General features: G+C 58.0%; 1 protein-coding gene across 3 annotated transcripts; it reads left to right on the top strand.

Annotated features, from left to right (window-relative positions):
* The first annotated feature begins 683 nt into the window (after positions 1–683).
* On the top strand, positions 684–16,025 carry UBE2I (ubiquitin conjugating enzyme E2 I). 3 transcript variants are annotated; one of them, XM_030872220.3, is made up of 7 exons: positions 684–773; positions 6,635–6,710; positions 6,882–6,965; positions 7,906–7,978; positions 12,597–12,706; positions 12,831–12,910; positions 15,396–16,025. In XM_030872220.3, the coding sequence occupies exons 2-7, from the start codon at positions 6,645–6,647 to the stop codon at positions 15,457–15,459; spliced, it is 477 nt and encodes a 158-aa protein (XP_030728080.1). In that variant the 5' UTR covers positions 684–773; positions 6,635–6,644; the 3' UTR covers positions 15,460–16,025. The 3 variants fall into 3 exon arrangements, with proteins under 3 accessions (XP_030728080.1, XP_060140436.1, XP_060140437.1); XM_060284453.2 differs by lacking the exon at positions 684–773 and adding an exon at positions 1,045–1,184; XM_060284454.2 differs by lacking the exon at positions 684–773 and adding an exon at positions 1,567–3,304.
* Positions 16,026–17,834: the final 1,809 nt, after the last annotated feature.

Raw genomic sequence — 17,834 nt, 5'->3', positions numbered from 1 at the left:
TGGGGTGGGGAGGGGGAATGCAAGGAAATGGAGGGAGGAAGGAGGAAGGAGACAGAGGGAGACTGTGAAAGGGAAAGAAGCAGTGAATGAGAGCAAGCCCTCTCTGCTGTCCAGGGCCGCCAGGAGCCCTGCACCGGCCGCGCGGCCCGGGTCGGGGCCCGGGACAGGGCCCGGGACACCTCTCGCCACCTGATCCCAAAGCGCCCAAGGGCGAGGCGGCCTGACCTTGGAAAGCACCCTCTCCCACCGCGAGCGGGGGAGCGGGGTTCAGGGGCCGCCCGACGGGGAGGCGCCCAGCGTGGTCGGGAAGGACCCGCGTTTGCACACAGGTTCAGGGTGGACCCGAGACCGGGACGGCAGAGACTTGGCCGTGATTCGGCCAGCCTCCTTTCCCCTCCCCAACCTGCTCCCAGCCCCGACGCCCCTCCCCCCAGTGCCAGCCCCCGGGTTAGGGAGCGTCCGCACTTCTCCTTCCGTCGGTCGGGCCAGCACTCGGCCTTTTGTACGGGGTCTGCTCATTGGGCAGATTCGACAAACGCCCCGCCCAGAGCCCCGAACTGGCCAATTGCAAGGGGCTTCACAGTGTGCCGTACTCGAGGGATCGTCACCTTGCTGCGACGCTTTGGGGATCCCTAGGCCTCAGTAGTCTTTGCTCCCCTGCCCCGGATCCTAGCCTCAAGGAGACCTCTGGGAGCCGTGCCCGGGGAGGTGCCCGCGGGGCATCCGGGGAGCCCTTGGAGATCTCGGCCTCCCCGTTACCCCGCCGCTCGCCGGTGTGTCCTCGGGTGGACGCGTGCCCCGCGAAGGGGAGTTTGCAGACGCTCCCTCACATCGGGGACGCGGCTCCTTTAAGAGAGCAGGTGTCCAGGGCGCCGCCTGACTGGAAAGCCGCCCCCGGGCCGGGCTCCCGGGCCGGGCCCGGGGCGCGGGCGCGCGGCGGCGGAACGCGGGCGGTGGGCGGTGAACGGCCTAGCGGGCGGCGCGGGGCGGGCGGCGGCGGCGGCGGGTTGCGGGGCAGGCGCGCGGTGGGCAGGCCTCGCAGGCCCCGCCCCGCCCCGCCCGCTCCGGGGTCCTCGAGCGCTCTGGCTGCGCGCGGAGCGGGCTCGGGAGGGAAGTCCCGAGACAAAGGGAGCGCCGCCGCCGCCGCCTCGTCCGCCTCGCTCGCCGGGCCGCGGCCGCCCGAGGTGAGCGCGCGGGGCGGACGGGCCGGGGGCCAGGCCTCGGCGGGCCGCGGCCTCCGGCGCTGTCGGGCCCGGCCGGGCGGGCGCCCTACACCCGCGGCCCGGCCCGCTCCCGGGAACCGGCCCGCCCCGGGCTGCTGACGCCGTGGCGGGGGCCGACCCGCTGGGCTCACCGGCCCGCGGCCCGAGCCCCGGCCCGTCGCAGCCCGGGGGGGCGGGGGACGTTCGCTCGGGCGCGCGCTCGGGCGGTTCGCGGCGCGCGGGTCGCGTCCGGGGCAGACGGCGCCCGCCGCTCGGGCCGCGGTGACAGGAGCGCCGAGCCCTCCGCCAAGGCGGAGCGTTTCCGGGGTCAAGGTGTGCGCGCGAACCTGTGGCGCGTTCTAGCCCGGGAGAGGACGCACCGCACAAAGAGTGCAAAGCCGCGCGCTGCAGAAGCGCGGGCGCGTTTGGGGGGGTGGCGTGTGATGCCTAGAAATGAAAACAAGTCCGAGCTCTTGCGCCTCCGGAGCTCCGCTCCCAGTTGGTGGGACACTGAGTGTTAGCGCTCCCCTTAACGGGGAGATTTCCTCCCAAGACTGCTTTGTACCAATTGCATGGAGGCTGGAACTGGTAGTTAGGCGAGTAGGAGGAAGGCGAGGCGATGATTAGCTGGGATCATGGTAACAACGACAACACCTGCTCCTAAATCACGGAATTAACTGGTCTGGTTTGTATGATTTGGAAATAAGCTTAGTTCTTCAGTTAGCAAAGTTACTGTTCTGTGTTTGCGGAACTGGCTTTTGTTGGTCTCCTTTTAAAGCCTGTAGTCGTAAATGTTTCTTGTTCTTAAGGAAACCGTGCGTTTGGATAGAAAACCTACCCAACAGAAAAGAGAGATGGATCCCAAGTTTGTCCTGACTTGTTTATGGCCTTTCGGGTGGTTTAGGCGTGAATTTTGTATCTTGTTGCACCTTTGTCTGGTGAATCTTGCTGGGGGTTTGGGGCCTTGCTTCAGAAACGGCTTGGGGTCCTGGGAAGTAATGTCAGGAAAGAACAGGGAACTGCACCTGGTCTGGAGTGTCTCCTGAGTGCAGGGTGCCTACATCAGGTGAAGCCAGTGCCTTCCCCTGGGGAGTTTACTTTGGGTGAAAAAAACCCATCCGGGGCTGCTGATCCTTTATCAGTTTCATCCCCGGCCAACCTGTGGGGTCACAGTGCTATTGTCCATTTTACAGGTGAGAAGGTTGAGGGTGGTAGAATCCACTCGCCCACATATGCAGCCAGTAAGTGGCTCTGAAGTCTCCTGTCAACTAGAAGAGCGGGTTCAAGTACAGCCTGATCTGGAAGAAGGTGACGGCAGATTTCCAGGGTCTCCCTGGAGAACCCGGGTCCTCCCCTGCAGGCTGTGTTTAGCAGTTCATAGATATCTTATTTTCATATCTTATGATTTTGCTGTTTTAAAGTGTCTAGTAACACTTAACTGCTCCTTAAGTGCCTCTCTGTCATTTGGGGAAGGCAGATTCGATCCTAAGTGCGATTCTGAAGTAGTGGCTCCATGTTGTAATTAAAATGTACCAAATTGGCTGCTTTCTCCTGGGGAGCAGGAGGCCAGGTCTCTGCTTGGGACAGTGCAGGTGTGCACCTGTGGCTGTTTGCCCTGGTGGTGGAAGCGGTCTTTTTGGTTCCCACTCTGGTCCATTGGCACCCCTAAGGAAGGGGCTGCAGGAACTCCTGTGGGGACCCCCCCCCCCGTTACCTTTTGCACCTGAGACAACCACAGCTGGTGCTTGGACAGGGCCTGCAGAGGCAGCTTTGTCCGTTGTCAGCAGAAGAGGTGGCCTGTGGCAGGGTCCTGGCATGCGGTCAGTATACAGGCGGTGCTCAGGATTGCCCTGCTGGCCTCTCCTGCGTCCTGGCCCAGCCCTGCCCCTCCAGAGCCGCCCGAGTACTGGCTTGCCCATTCCGGAATCCACGGATCCTCGGTGTCCAGAGTGCTGCCCTGGGGCTCCAGAAACCAGTCTTGATGCCTGGCCGAGCGCAGACTCGGGAACCTCACGCCAGCTGCTTGTCTTCTGCTGCTGAACTTCTGCGTTCATTAGTTCAGAGGTGGCCGCCAGCCTATGCTGCGTGCTCTGCCCTGGCTGGTGAGGGGCTTGCTGTGGACATCCTCCACATCCCTCAAGCCCCGTGGGGGGGGGGGGTCGTTCCCACCAGCCCTGGGGATGAGGTGGGGTTGAGCCCTATTTAGAAGAGCCATTTGAAGGGTTTGAAAAAGTCTCAGGAATGAAGGTTTTACAGTTTTACAGACTTTGGGGTTACTGCTCTAGCCTCCGACAAGAGAGTCTTAAAGACAAAAGCGGCTGGCGCTCTCCTGTGCCCTGATCCGCTGCATCTCCCCGCCTCCCTCAAGCAATCCCAGGCCCTCAGGACCAGTGCCCACCCTTCCGGCTCTTTCTTATGTTCCTGCACTGAGCCCATTGCTGCAGGCTGTGTCCAGGCAGCCACCTGACCACCATTAGGACCCAGGTGCCGCCCGTCTCGTAGTCGTCCTGCTTTGTGTCTCCTGGCACCTAGCACTTCTCCCCATGTCAGCCGTCCGGGCAGCGACACTCATACCATTCCTCAATTTATGTTGCATGAATGAATGAAAATAGCAGATAGAGGTGTGCCATCCAGGGAAGGAGATCGTAGATGTGTTACTGACGGTCGGGTCCACGGATGGGGAGGAAGCGGGCAGACCAGAGCTCTGGGGTTGGGGGTGGCAAAGAGAAATTGTGTTTTGGGTGCAGGCCTGGTGTTACTTGTCTTGGACTTAATCTTGAGGTTGGGCAAGTTTATAGCCTTTTAGAAGGTGTGCTTGGGTCAGAGTGCTGCCAGGGCAACAGCTCCTGTCACCATGCCTGCTGAGTGGGGGCTTTGATTTTTTTATATATATAAATTTATTTATTTTTGTCTGTGTTGGGTCTTCGTTGCTGCACGCGGGCTTTCTCTAGTTGTGGCGAGCTGGGGCTACTCTTCGTTGCCGTGTGTGGGCTTTTCATTGTGGTGGCTTCTCTTGTGGAGCACGGTCTCTAGAGTGCAGGCTCAGTAGTTGTGGTGCAGGGGCTTAGTTGCTCCACAGCACGTGCTCGACCAGGGCTCGAACCCATGTCCCCTGCATTGGCAGGCGGATTCTTAACCACTGTGTCACCAGGGAAACCCGGGCTTTGATTTTTGACCCTCGCTTTTTTTCATGATGACATGAGTATATGTGTTTCTTGATGACACACCACATCCCGTTGCTCTGGTGTTTTGCAGTAACTCACCCCACTTCCTGAGACCTGGGCTCGTGGGTGATGCGGGAGGCTGCGGTGGCCATCCCAAACCCGCCCTCCCCCCCAGCTATGCTTACTTCTTGGGGAGTCGTCCAAGAGCCAGATCCCCGCAGAGTTCCTGGCTCCATGGGGCCACTGGGCCTGGGGACGTGCCCTTGTAACCAGCACCCAGTGAGGTAGCCGCCCAGGGCCCCACTGATCGGCTGGTCTGCTGTTGCATTGTTGACCTGACTCCACCTCTCCTGCAGGAACGTGGGCGTGTTTGTGTTGTCTGAGGCCTGGGGGCAGAGTGTCCCAGCAGATGCTGCAACAAGGTTTTGATTTGGATTGCTGGAGCACTTGGGGGTCAGCCTTAGCCAAGGGAGGGGGCTGCAGGAGTGAGTATGAGGCAGGGGCTGCAGAGAGGAGCAGCCCTCCTGCCGGAAGTGGGAAGACCCCCTGGGTTTGAGTTGAGGCTTCTCCCTCAGTGGGCAGGTTACTTCTGATCTTCCCTTCTCAGGTCTAAAACGGGCTTGGTGGTCCCCAACTCTGGGTCAGGGCCGGCACAGCTGGGAAGCACGGCTGGTTTCCAGTTCTGTCTTTGGCAGAAGTTTGTTCTTCTGTGCCTGGTTGAGAGCTGTGTTGTGGTTGCGGAGGGTGCCCCGTGTTGTCCTAGGGAACTCGAGGTGCTGGACCTCTTCCCTGCCAGAGGTGCAGAGGGGGCCTGTCCCCGGGCCCTCCAGTGCAAGCCTGCAGGGTGGGGACAAGCCACCGGCCATGCACGTGTAGGATACACTCTCTTCGGTCTTGTTAAAGTCTTGCTTAATGGAAATACTTGATTCAGGGTATCTTTAATGTTCCCATGGACTCTGAAGACCAGCAAACACACTTGGGATCAAATTCTTCAGCAAGTTTTTGGGTCTTAGTTGCGGCGTGTGGGCTTAGTTGCCCCGCGGCATGTGGGACCTTAGTTCCCCCATCAGGGATCGAACCTGCATCCTGTGCATTGGAAGGCAGATTCTTAACCACTGGATCATCAGGGAAGTCCCTAAGGGTCGCGTTCTTGTGGGCAGAAGGAGGCCGAGGGCAGCAGGGGTTACGATAGAGTGCCACATGCCTGGTCTGGTCTGGTCTGCGTGCTGCATTAGCAGCACCTGGGAGATGGGCTGACAGCTCCGGGCAATGAATCTGAGTGGCTGATGCCGCCAAGCCCTGAGGGTCTGTGGTCCAGAGGTGCAGGGGAGCCGATATTCAGGAGAGACCAGGAGTTTGCGTAGCTTGGCTGCAGGGCCTGCTCCCCCTTTTGTTGACTTTCCCAAAGTCACTGGGAGACAGGTCTTGGCCCACTCACAACAGGTGGAGTGGCAGCGGGTCCTAGGGTGGGGCTGTAGGATGAGAAAGTGGCAGGGGCCAGGGAAGGCCCGAGCCCCCAGGCCTGGTGACAGGTGGGTCTGTTGGATGCTGGTGGGAGGGGGGGTGCTGCCTCTGGACTTGTGCAGCCCCCACCCCTTGCATGGTTAAACTGCTCTCTGCCCAGGGCTGCCTTCCTCTTGGTTGCCTTCCAGGACCAGGGCTCTCCTCCTGGCCGGGCATGAGTCTAGATTCTGAGCCCCTGATTCTGGGCCGGAGGCCTGCCAGCACCCCCACGTCCCTGCACCGGGAAAGGGGAGTGCTCAGAGACTGCCCCTCCCAGGTCTCGGGCCTGCGCTCTGGACATCCCCATCTTGTCCCTGCCTCTGCTACGGAGTCTGGTGGAATTGGGGTCCCTGTCACTCCAGCAGGTGCACAGGAGAAAGAGGGCAGGGCTAGTGGGCAGGTGGCTGCTGCGAGTGCACGGCGCCCCTCCCCATGCAGCACCTGGCAGCTATGTGACCTGGGCCTGGGGCTTTGCTTCTCTGGAGCTCTGTGTCACCAGGAAATGCAGGTCACAGCGTATGCCATGGGGGCCTGGGGATGGGAGACCCGCTCCCTGTTCCCTGGTGAGCTGCCTGCACCAGGAGGCTGGGAGGCTGGGGTGGGGGGAGCCGTGACAGCTTGTCCAGAGCGGCGTGTGGGGCCGGGCGGGAACCTTGGTTTCCCTGCTTCTTGGAAGCGAGTCTGTTGGGCTGGGCTGGGCACGGGGTGAGGGGGCAGAGGGCCCACAGCTGCCGGTGCTCATCGCACACTGCCCATCTCTTCTAGGGACGCAAACATGTCGGGGATCGCTCTCAGCAGACTTGCCCAGGAGAGGAAAGCTTGGAGAAAAGACCACCCATTTGTAAGGAAAGCTTTACTTCTGCGTGTGGCAGGGTGATGGTTTCCCCTTGACAAGAACGTCAGGTCCCTGCGGGTCAGCCATTTGGCCTCTGGGCTGATGCTGGCGGGTTTATCCCGGGAGCAGGGAACTGGCTGCCACGGCGCTGATGTGCCCTGTGTTGTTTTCTCTCAGGGTTTTGTGGCCGTCCCAACAAAAAATCCCGACGGCACGATGAACCTCATGAACTGGGAGTGCGCCATTCCCGGGAAGAAGGGGGTAAGAGGGGCTGCCCCCCTTCAGAAGGACTCAGGTTCAAGTGTGTGTGATGATTGTGATGGTCACGCGGGCCGTGGTCCCATCCCCTGGCCAGGGGGACAAGGTTAGGGTGACATGTGGCCCTCCGGGCAGTCTTAATTCAGAAAGAAGCTGGGCTCTAGCAGATGGGGAGGGGTGGCGTCATGCAGCCCCCCTGCCACGTCCCAGGAGCAGGAGGAGCCCTGGAGGGGGTGGAGGGGGGCTGAGGTTGAAGCAGCCCGGACATGGTGGTGCTCTGGGGCACGGGGGGTGTGGGTCTTGAGCCTGGGACACCTGCAGATCCTTAGACACAGAGGCCCGGCATCAGCCACCTAAGACAGCCATGTGGGGCCCCACATGTCCTGCACTCATGGGCCACGGTGCTGCCTCCTCCGCTCACCTGAGTGTGCCTGGGTCCGTTAGGACTGGCACGTTGGAAGCATTTGGGAGGGAGGGTCTCTTCTTGGGTGAACTGGAAGGAAGGAGGAGACTCCTGAGGTGTCTGGGTGATGACAGGGCTTCATCGTCTCCATTTTCTCCTACCCATGGTTGGTTGTAAGCATACAGCAGTAGGCCTGGGGGTGGCGGGTGGGGAGGGGTGTTGGGCTGTGGAACTGGGAGGTTGCCCAGGGACCCATGGGACCTGAGGGAGGAGCCTCACAGAGCCGCCAAGTCTTCACTGTACCCACTCAGTGTCGGCGGGAGCCCCCAGGGCCTCCTGTCTCTCCAGGGAAGGCCCTTTCCAACTCGGGGGTCATGGAGGCCCCAACAGTCCTGCTAGTGGGCTGTGAGCCATTAGGAGCTGCCTCTGGGGGGCCCTCACCATCCTGGGGTGCAGCTGGAGCAAGCTCCTTGCCCTTCCTGGGCCCAGCCCGCCGCAGAGACCCGCAGCACACCTGATCACAGTTTTATTTCCCAACAGACTCCGTGGGAAGGAGGCTTGTTTAAACTACGGATGCTGTTCAAAGACGATTATCCATCCTCACCTCCGAAATGTAAGTAGAACGCAGTCCTCAGAAGTCGGTTGGCTTCTGCCTGTTCCTTCAGAGAGCTTGGGCCTGTGGAGCTTCAATTATGTCCTGCTCTGCTCCTGGGGTGGCTCCAGGGACTCTGATCCCTGGGGCTGGCTGTGGATTTGAGTCTGTACCCCCAGTGGCTAGAGGTGCACATAATAGGCCCAGTCTCAGACCCAGAATCCCAGCTCTCATCACTGAGAGGTGGGCCCTTAGTGCTACCAAGTTCCAGCCCTGGATGGGGTAGACATGCAGAAGGACAGCGGTCCAGAGCCTCACCCCACAGAGGGTTTTGTTGCCTGTTAGAATTTGATACTTATGTGGTGCAGCGTGTGCACCCTGGGTGGATAGCGTGCTGAAGTCTCCAGAGAAAGCGGCAGGAAGAAAGAGCCAGGGCTGCATCTGAGATAGTGCAGTGGCCAGACCATCAGAACACATTTCAGCAAAACTCAGAAGGGACCCCAGGTCCCTCCCCTTTTGTAGCTGGAAATGAGCAAATGCTATCTGTGTCTGGTTAATTGGGTGTTTTAACGCATGCCCCAGCATGTGAAGAGTGCCCCCAGCACCAAGACTGTCAGCGTTCACTCTGGTGGTCAGTAATTCAAGATGTCTGTTATAAAGACACAACCAGAAGAATTTCTAAAACTAACAGTTAACCACTGGGATGGAGACTTATTTCATTTGGGGTGGTTCTTTGCTGTTTGAATTTTTTTGCCACGTGCAGGTATTACCTTAAAGAATGTCTTTAATCAGGGACTTCCCTGGTGGCGCAGTGGTGAAGAACCACCTGCCAATGCAGGGGACATGGGTTTGATCCCTGGTCTGGGAAGATTCCACATGCTGTGGAGCATCTAAGCCCATGTGCCACAACTACTGAGCCTACACTCTGGAGCCCACGTGCCTGGAGCCCATGCTCCGCAACAAGAGAAGCCACCGCAATGAGAAGCCCGCACACTGCAATGAAAGAGTAGCCCCCTCTCGCCGCAACTAGAGAAAACCCATGCCAGCAACAAAGACCCAATGCTGCCCCCCAAAAATTTAAAAAGAATATCTTTAATCAAGAAATGAGACATTGTAGCTACGTTCATCACTTCTACATTGTATTGGAATTCCAAGAAGATAGAGCCCGACAAGAAAAAGAAATCCCAGCAGAAGAACTGGAAGACAAGACTGCAGACAATCTTTCCCTGAGTCTAAGATTGCTGAATAAAAGACTAATTCACAAAATTTTTTATTTAATTTAAAAGGGGGGGGGGCTTCCCTGGTGGCGCAGTGGTTGAGAGTCCACCTGCGGTTGCAGGGGACACAGGTTCGTGCCCCGGTCCGGGAAGATCCCACATGCCACGGAGCGGCTGGGCCCGTGAGCCATGGCCGCTGAGCCTGCGTGTCCAGAGCCTGTGCTCTGCAACGGGAGAGGCCACAGCAGTGAGAGGCCCACGTATAGAAAAGAAAAAAAATAAATAAAGGGGGGGACTTCCCTGGTGGTCCAGTGGTAAAGAATCCGCATTCCAATGCAGGGGACATGGGTTTGATCTCTGGTCAGGGAACTAAGATCCCACATGCCGTGGGGCAGCTAAGCCCGCGCACCACAACTACTGAGCCTGCGTGCCGCAAACTACAGAACCTACGCCCTCTGGAGCCCGCGTGCCACAGCTAGAGAGAGAAAACCTGCACACCACAACTAGAGAGAAGCCTGCACGCTGCAACGGAGTATCTTGCATGCCCAACAAAGATCCCACGTACTGCAACTAAGACCCAGTGTAGCCAAAAAAATAATAAATATAAATTTAAAAGGGAATTCTCTGGTCCAGCTTTCACTGCCAAGGGCGTGGGTTCAATCCCTAGTCGGGGAACTAAGATCCCACAAGCCCCAAGGCGTGGCCAAAAAAAAAAAGATCTCTCCGCTGAAAATGATCAGATGTTTCTGCAAGGATCAGGGGCAGCCTTGATCCCTGGCAGGGCAGGCCGTGTGCACAGCTCGGAAGACTGAGTGCATGTGCCTGTTCTCTCCCAGCTCTTCTGCAGGTTCAGTGTGATCCCAGTCACAACACAAGCAGACTTTTTTGGAAACTGTCACGCAGACTCTAAAATGCAGGAAATGCAGGGTGCTGAGAACAGCCATGCCCTTGGAGATCTGTGGGGGGAGATTGTGAGGCCTAGGCTGAGGCCGCTTGGGTGAGGAGAGCACCCAGACCTGTAGGACGGCAAGATGGAAAGCGGGCTGAGATCTGCTGCAGGGACACTGAGACACAGGCCTGCAAGGCAGAGTCCAGAGAGGCCAGCCGTATACAAGCTTGGCTGATGACAGAGGCAACTCTGGGAGGCATGGGGGGCCCAGTGGAAGGAGAGCTCGCTCTCCTGCGGATCTTGGTGCCCGGTGGGAAGTACAGCTGTGGAGGAGACGGGAGGACCTCTCCATCACGTGGGCAGGCTGAGAGCACTTTAACCATAAGGAGAGAAAGGATGAGCTGGACTGCATTTAAATCAAGACCATCTCCTCATCAGGAGACACCAATGAGAGTGAGGAGAGAGATGGGATGTGTTTGTCAGTTCTCGTTCCAAATACATCAAGAGCGTTTGCACTTCAGTGAGAAAGGGCAAACTGCCATTAGCTCAGGCCCTTCCCAAAAGAGGCTCTCCACCCAGCCAGTGGGCACAGGGGAAGGTGCCTGACCTCATCACCAGACACTGCAAGTGACAACCCAGCAGGAACAGGCAGGCAGTGGGGAGCGAGGGGCCCAGCTCTAGAGAGCACTTCCCTCGGAAAGCTCTCGGTTTGTCTACTGAGGCTACACTTAACACCTGCCCTGGGACCGGCTGTTCACTGAGGAGAGACCCAGTGCAAGTGTGCACACCGAAAGGCCTGGGCGGCATGTGTCTGGAAAAAGCTGGGGGCAGTGCAGGTGTCTGTTCACAGTAGAATGGACAGATGAACAGTGGGACAGTCTGCAGCAGAGAGAAGGAAGAGTCTGTGAGTGTTCATGACATGAGTGAGTCTCCCAGATGCCAAGGAGCTGGACCAGGTTCCGTTTGTGGAGGTCAGCAGTCCATGTGATGGCAGTGTTAGGAGTCAGGAGGGTGACCTGGTGCAGAGGGAAGGCAGCCAGTCACCTGAGATGGGGGTGAGGGGCTGAGGGGTGCTGGGAGACAAATAACAAAGGGCCTGTGTCCTGCGTATATAAAGAGCATCTGCAAGTCAACAAGAAAAGCGTGTGAGAGGTTTAAAGAAGAGCTTCTCCAAAGAAGCAGCAAGTGCGTCGCAGGGAGTGAAAGGAAAATGCAAATCAGAACCATGAGAGGCAGCCACTGTCATCAGGGTGGCTGAATTCCATGGCTGACACCACCAGGGGCTGGCAAAGTCACAAAGCGTGGGAACATGCAGACCCTGCTGGCGGCATGTAAGTTGATACAGCTGCTGTGGAAATGAGCAGTATCTACTCAAGTTCAACATGGACACCTTAAAACCCCGCATTTTCACATTGTGTGCACTAGAATTCACGTTCAGGAACGTTTGCAGCTTCAGTCGTAGTAGCTCAGATGTGCACCTACGGTGGGGTGGGCAAGTCCATGGGCAGCTTCTCCCAGCGAGGCCTGTGTGGCAGCAAGGTGCAAACTGACCCCTGGGTGTAGAGCCGCGAGTCCTGGTCTGGGGGCGGGGCGGGTGTACAAGTTGGGATAATGAGGCAGGTGAGGGAGGGAGTTTTCTGGAAGCTGTTGGTATGAGTGGGTGTGTTCATTTTTGGTAATTCATCAAGTGTACTAGCTGAACTTTTCTGGGTATAATTAAATAATGTTTTAAAAATCAAGAGAAAGGGGGAAAGCGCCCAGATGAGAGAAAAACACACGTTAGGTGAGTTAACGGACCCTGGGTGGGGCTCATAATGGCAATTTTTTCCTACCTTTTTTTTTTCCTTTATTATTTTTGTCCATGTCACAAGGCATGCAGGATCTTAGTTCCCCAACCAGGGATTGAACCTACGTCTCCTGCAGTGGAAGCGCAGAGTCCTAACCACTGGACCATCAGGGAAGTCCCTGCTGCTCTCTGCTCTTTTATGTTTTCAAATTTCCTACATGTATTCTTTCTTATTTTTATTTTTTAAAAAGAAAATTAACTTTTTTTGCTTTGTGTTATTTTATTTTTGAAGGAAGAATGTGGGGTCATAAAAGTCTCTGTTTTGAAGCAGGATGATCTGCTTTGAAAATGGCCACTTGTTTGGAAGGGCCTCTGAGTTTCTGCCCTTGGCCTTCCCGCAGGACCCTCCTCACCTGCTGCAGTGGCCCCTTCCCATTTTCCTGAGTCGGGCCGCAGCCCGGCTGGGAGGACATGGGGGCAGCCATCTGGGGCTCTGTGCTCTGAATGCCAGTACCCCGGGTGGCGTCCTGGGAGCACGTGGCTTCCCCTCTGAGTCTGTCAGGAAGGTGGCTGCTTACTCCTCCCACCTCAGGGCCAGTTTCGTTTTTCTAAGTAGTTCTTGGCCAGGTGCCTGGTGACCAGCCGGGTGCCCCAGTGTAGGGGGAGAGGCCCCGTCGGGGCAGGACATTACTTGGTAGGAAGATACCTGCCACCAGAAACATGTTTCTTTCATTCCCTTTGCTCCAGGCAAGTTTGAACCGCCGTTATTTCATCCGAACGTGTACCCCTCAGGCACAGTGTGCCTGTCCATCCTGGAGGAGGACAAGGACTGGAGGCCGGCCATCACGATTAAGCAGGTATGGAGTACGAGCTCCCTCCACCCTTCAGGGCCCGAGGGCCAGTGGTCCTCCATCCCGGGAAAGTTTGCCTTTCAGCCCGCTGGCCTCTCATCTTGCTCTGTTTGTTTTGTCTCTTACACAGATCTTATTAGGAATACAGGAACTTCTAAATGAACCAAATATCCAAGACCCAGCTCAAGCAGAGGCCTACACGATCTACTGGTTAGTAGCAATCCAGCGCCGTTTGCTGCAACTTCTTCTTGGCCTCCCTGAAGTCTGGTCTAGGCTGCCCCTGACAGCCTGGCTGGGAGGCAGCGGTAGGGGGGGTGAGACACGGCAGCCGGGCTGTCCTGCAGCCAAGGGAGCTGCGTGTGCAGAAACAGGTGACCCGCGGGGGGGTGGGTGTCAGGAAGCCAAGCTCAGGTGTTGGCCACTTTGTGTCTGAGCTGTGGCCGGGCCGGCCCTGGGACTCTGGTCCAGCTCAGAGGGAACATCCCCCTGAGTGGGGCCCTGAGGGAGGGATGTCCAACAACCCAGCTCAACCAGGGACCCCAGATCTTCCACCTTGGCCCTCCTGCTGCTCTCCCCATCTCCATCCCCTCTTCCTGGTCCTGCCTGGGTGTGGTGCCTCCAATGGGGGTGGTCAGTGGGGGCGTGATGATCAGGTTGCTCTTGGCCACCCAGCTGCTGTGATCCCTACCCCCCCCACCCCCCAGTGCCAGGCGTCCACTCCATGCCTGGCCCTTCCCCGCATGGCACGTGGGTCCTGCGTCCACTCTCCATGATGAGGGAGGAGGCCTGGTATGACGTAATTGGGGTGAGCAGTGGTTAAACGTGGCGTGTGAGCCTGTGGTCCTCCCCAGGCTGGTCTGGACGGGGCCTTAAGCTAGTCTGGGGCTCTGACGCCCATTGCTCCATCTGCCCATGTTCAGAAACCCAGGCCCACACCTGAGGGGAATTGGGGAACGGAGAGTAGCATTTTCTGAGAACAGTGCCCAGGTGCCCCAGTGGCCTGGGACCCAAGGGGCTGGCCCTCGGGAGAGGCCAGGCAGGAGCCAGTTCCTTCCTGGAGGGCATCTGGAGTGGGAGGTGGAGGGTAAAGCAGAGGCTGAGACTGTCCTGGGGCTGCTCTGAGCAGCCGGCACCCCAGCTGTTGCGAGTCCATCTGAGAGAAGCACCACGTTGCAGGAGAGGTATTTCTCTTCCCAAGATGGCTCAGGTCTCTGGGCCCAGCCCAGTGTTGTCTAAGGGCAGAAGAACCCCCCGGCAGGGCCAAGGTCCCAGAGCCCCCCGGCCCACCCCCTCCGGACTTCAATCTGGCCTTTTCCCTGGGGCTTCCCGCCAGGGGGCATTGCTCAGTGGCTCGAGTGGAGCGTCAGCGACTCCTGCCCTGACCTCAAGCTGGGCGCTGTGTGCTTTCACTGCCGCGCCCTGTTGGCCCTGCACCCTTTGTAAATAAGGCCACTGGGGTACTCGTTTGAGCTGAGTCCTTGCGACAGAGGCGTGTGGCCCTCAAGCCCGAGATGTCTCCTTGCTGCTCATAGAGCAGAGCCGGGGTTTCCTGGGTTCTCTGTGTTGGTGGCAGCGGCATGTGGCCAAGGTACCATGGGACACTGCTCTGCACCGTCAGGCACCGAGGCTCTTCTGGTTTTGTGGTCGGTGCTGGCCCAGGCTGGTGGGGTCTGCCTGTATTCCCACCTTGCTCCCAAAAGGTCACAGGGCACATCCTACACTGGCAGGTGCCTGCAGCCCCGTCCCGGCCTTCACTTGGTCAGTGGCGGAGCTGGACTTGGCTGTTCCGCCCACTCCTTCCAAAGCTCCCCGGCCACTGCCTCCGCCCTGGGGCTGTGGTGGCCTGGGCTTGACACAACACTGGGAGCCAGGGTCGAAGGTTAGGGGCCGGGGGTGGGTGTGCTCAGACCACTGTAGGCGCTGGTCCCGTGACCTCACTCTCCAGCTCTCAGGGCCACACCAGCCTCCTTGGCGCTGGGCCAGCACAGGGCCGCACCAGCAGCTCTGCCTCTCCTGCTGCTGGCACTGCAGCCGTTCCCCAGGGAGGCCACAGGCAGGGTCCTGGGCACTGGAGCCGTCGGTGCCATGGTGCAGCTGAGGAGCTTCTGCCACCCCGTGCCTGGGCTGTGGTTACAGCTGGGCCTCAGGCCGTGGGCTGCGCTCTGAGGGGCCTCGCTGGTTGCACAGCACAGCTTGGAAAGACCCCTGACTTTCTTAGCGGGGGCTTTGCACACCTTCGTGAGGGTCACTGACCAGCCCCAGCACTGGGTGTCCAGGAACCCTGTCTGCAAATATCTCCTCTCGGGGCGATGCACATTGGCCCCTTTTATCAGCGGTGGTTCTCACCCTAGAGCCCCAGCTGGGGTCCTGCCTGGCTGCCGTAAGCTGCTCGCACCTTCTCCCATGGTACTGAGAGCTGAGGGCAAACCCCCCAGAGGTTTGTGTCTGGTTTTGAAGCAGATGGTACTGGGAGATCTGTTTTCTCCAGTGACGGGTATGATGGATGCTGCCTCAGAGGTGGGGAAAGAAGCTGCTGGTCGCTGGCTAGACCGGCAAACCCACAGGGCTCACCCTTCTCCCAGTTTGGCCCAGGACCGGTGCCCCCGAGACCTCCTCGCTCATGCGCTCCAGGCTTCCTGGGCGCCCTCGGGCAGCGGCCGCACATTCTAACATGTCTCTCTTTTGACCTCCTCAGCCAAAACAGAGTGGAATACGAGAAAAGGGTTCGAGCACAAGCCAAGAAGTTTGCTCCCTCATAAGCAGCGACCTGTGGCATCATAAAAAGGAAGGGATTGGTGTGGCAAGAACTTGTTTACAACATTTTTGCAAATCTAACGTTGCTCTCTACAATTACTGGTCACCTGGGGAGGGTTGGGCGGGCGCCATTTTCCATTTCCGCCACTGGTACAGTCTCGGCTCGCTGAATCGCCCAGTTTTTCATACAGGGTCTCTTCCTTCAGTCTTTTGTATTTTTGATTGTTATGTAAAACTTGCTTTTATTTTAATATTGATGTCAGTATTTCAACTGCTGTAAAATTATAAACTTTTATACTTCAATGAGTCCCAAGGAGCTAGTTCCTTTGCTCGCGGATGCAGGCATGCTTCACGCCGTCTAGAGCTGCACTTAGCCTTCAGCTGGCTGCACGAAACAGAAAATCAGACCTGCCCCGCCCCACCGCCTCCTCTCCCAGAGCCCGGCTTGTGTTGCTTACGAGCCTCAGATCCACAGTCAGCCAGCGTTGCGTTTCCGCATCACTTCCTTTGTGTTTATATGGCGTTTGTCTGTGTTGCTGTTTAGAGTAAATAAACTGTTTATATAAAGGTTTTTGTTGCATTATCATCATTAAAAGTGAGGAGGTGACCTCTGTGTGCCCAGCACCCCCCACTCGGCCCCATCCTCTGTAAATAGTGTTGTGTATTCTGTCCCCCCGATGCCAGTGCTCTGGGTTGCAGAGTGCTAGAGAGTTCTGGTCTGGTCAGGTTGGAACTGGCATCGAGACATTTGTAAAGCTCGCACCGCCTGGGCCATCAGGAGGACAAGATGCCTAACCCAGGCCAGGCGGGCCCGGGGAGGACTGCCGTTCAAGCAGCTCACCCCCTCAGTGCCATTGCAGGCGGCTGAGGGTGGCGGGGCCCTGACAATGGAGCCCAACCTGCGGGTGAGGCGTGTGGCCTCCTCTTGCCCAGCAGCGCCCTGGCCTCAGCAGCTGCCCCAGCCTCTACGTGTAGCACCTGCGCCATCCCTCCCCGCAACTCCCACCAACCCCCACTCCTGTGCTCGCGCATCAGCGTCCCCGTGTCCCCGCCAGACGCAGGTGGTCCTGGCACCAGGACACCCTGAAAGAGCAGCAACCGGCCACCGCCTGCCCCTCAGGCTCTTCCCTTTTCCTGAAGCATCTGATCCTACTCTGCCTGGAGGCTGCTCTCCTCAAAGCACCGCGGATGAGGCCGCTGAAGCTGCAGAACTTCCTTGACATCCTCGACACTGTCAGAGTGGGCCTGGGTCCCGGCTCAGCAGGAGGTGCCGAAGATGGAGCCGGGAAGTGGCAGAGGGGGCCGGGCCCGTGTCCTGCACCCCGGCACTGCCAAGGCGGGTACTTGGCCTCCGGGTCCCAACGAAGCCTGGAGCCGGCCTGCCCTCCCACCCTGAAAACCCTTGCTGGGGGACCCCTGCACCTGTGGCTCCGGCCCACAGACCCAGGGGCAGGATGATCCCCATAGGAGCTCGAGGAGGACTGGTCACCCGGGCCCCTGGTCAGGAAGGGCCAAGGCGCGCCTTGAGAAACATGTGGCCTGGCAACAGGATCGTGGTGGAAGTTGGGGGCCCCTGAGCCCACAGCACCTGTGGCTCAAGGCCCCAGTGCCTTCCCAGCTCACTGAGCTGGATGTGTCGAGCTGCTGAGCTCCCAGTTTGATGTCCACAATGTGTTGGGCACAGAGGGCCTTCGGGGGATCCAACGGGTTGTGTATTTGTAGCCTCTCCCAGAATGTCTTATTTTGTAATGACCGAACTACTCTTAGTAATAGTTATACATGTATATGGTTAATATATATGGAAATTCAATATATTTTCTAGTTAAAGCATTCTAAAGTAATCAGTGTTTCTAGCAAATTGTCGTGACTTCGGCTAATGAAATGTCCTTTTGTGCCACAGTCCTTGGCTTAACAAAGATGTGAATCTTGTAACACAAGAACTATGAAATGCGATGATTCTGTTTCTACTGTAAGGGAAGAGCGTGTGTTCCCAGCATGAGGCGCCTAATAATTAGTAAGGAATTGTGGGCTATAGATTAACCACTGTATCTAAAAATCCTCTAATTAAAATATTTCCACTAACTGCCGCCTGCAGGGTATCCTTTTCCTGCTCCGTCTGCACAGGCTGCTTCATGCTCGGTGTCAGGGGGGCCACGCTGGCCAATTCCAGGGTCCTGTGCTGCTGGCCCAGGAGCTGCTGGAGCCGCCTCCTCCCTCGGCTTCCAGCATCAGATGCTCAGTGACCCGCAAGTGGCAGAGGGTGACATTCCCTAGAGCCAAGGTTGAATCCCCCGGTCTGTGCCTCTGAGGCTGGGGCGTGGGCAGCCAAGGCTGGGCCCACATCCTGCACTGACCCCTGGCCCTGTCCCCTGAGTCTCGC

Source organism: Globicephala melas, chromosome 15 (assembly GCF_963455315.2).
Source record: "Globicephala melas chromosome 15, mGloMel1.2, whole genome shotgun sequence".
Classification (NCBI taxonomy): domain Eukaryota; kingdom Metazoa; phylum Chordata; class Mammalia; order Artiodactyla; family Delphinidae; genus Globicephala; species Globicephala melas.
This window is presented reverse-complemented; position numbering and strand designations above follow the sequence as displayed.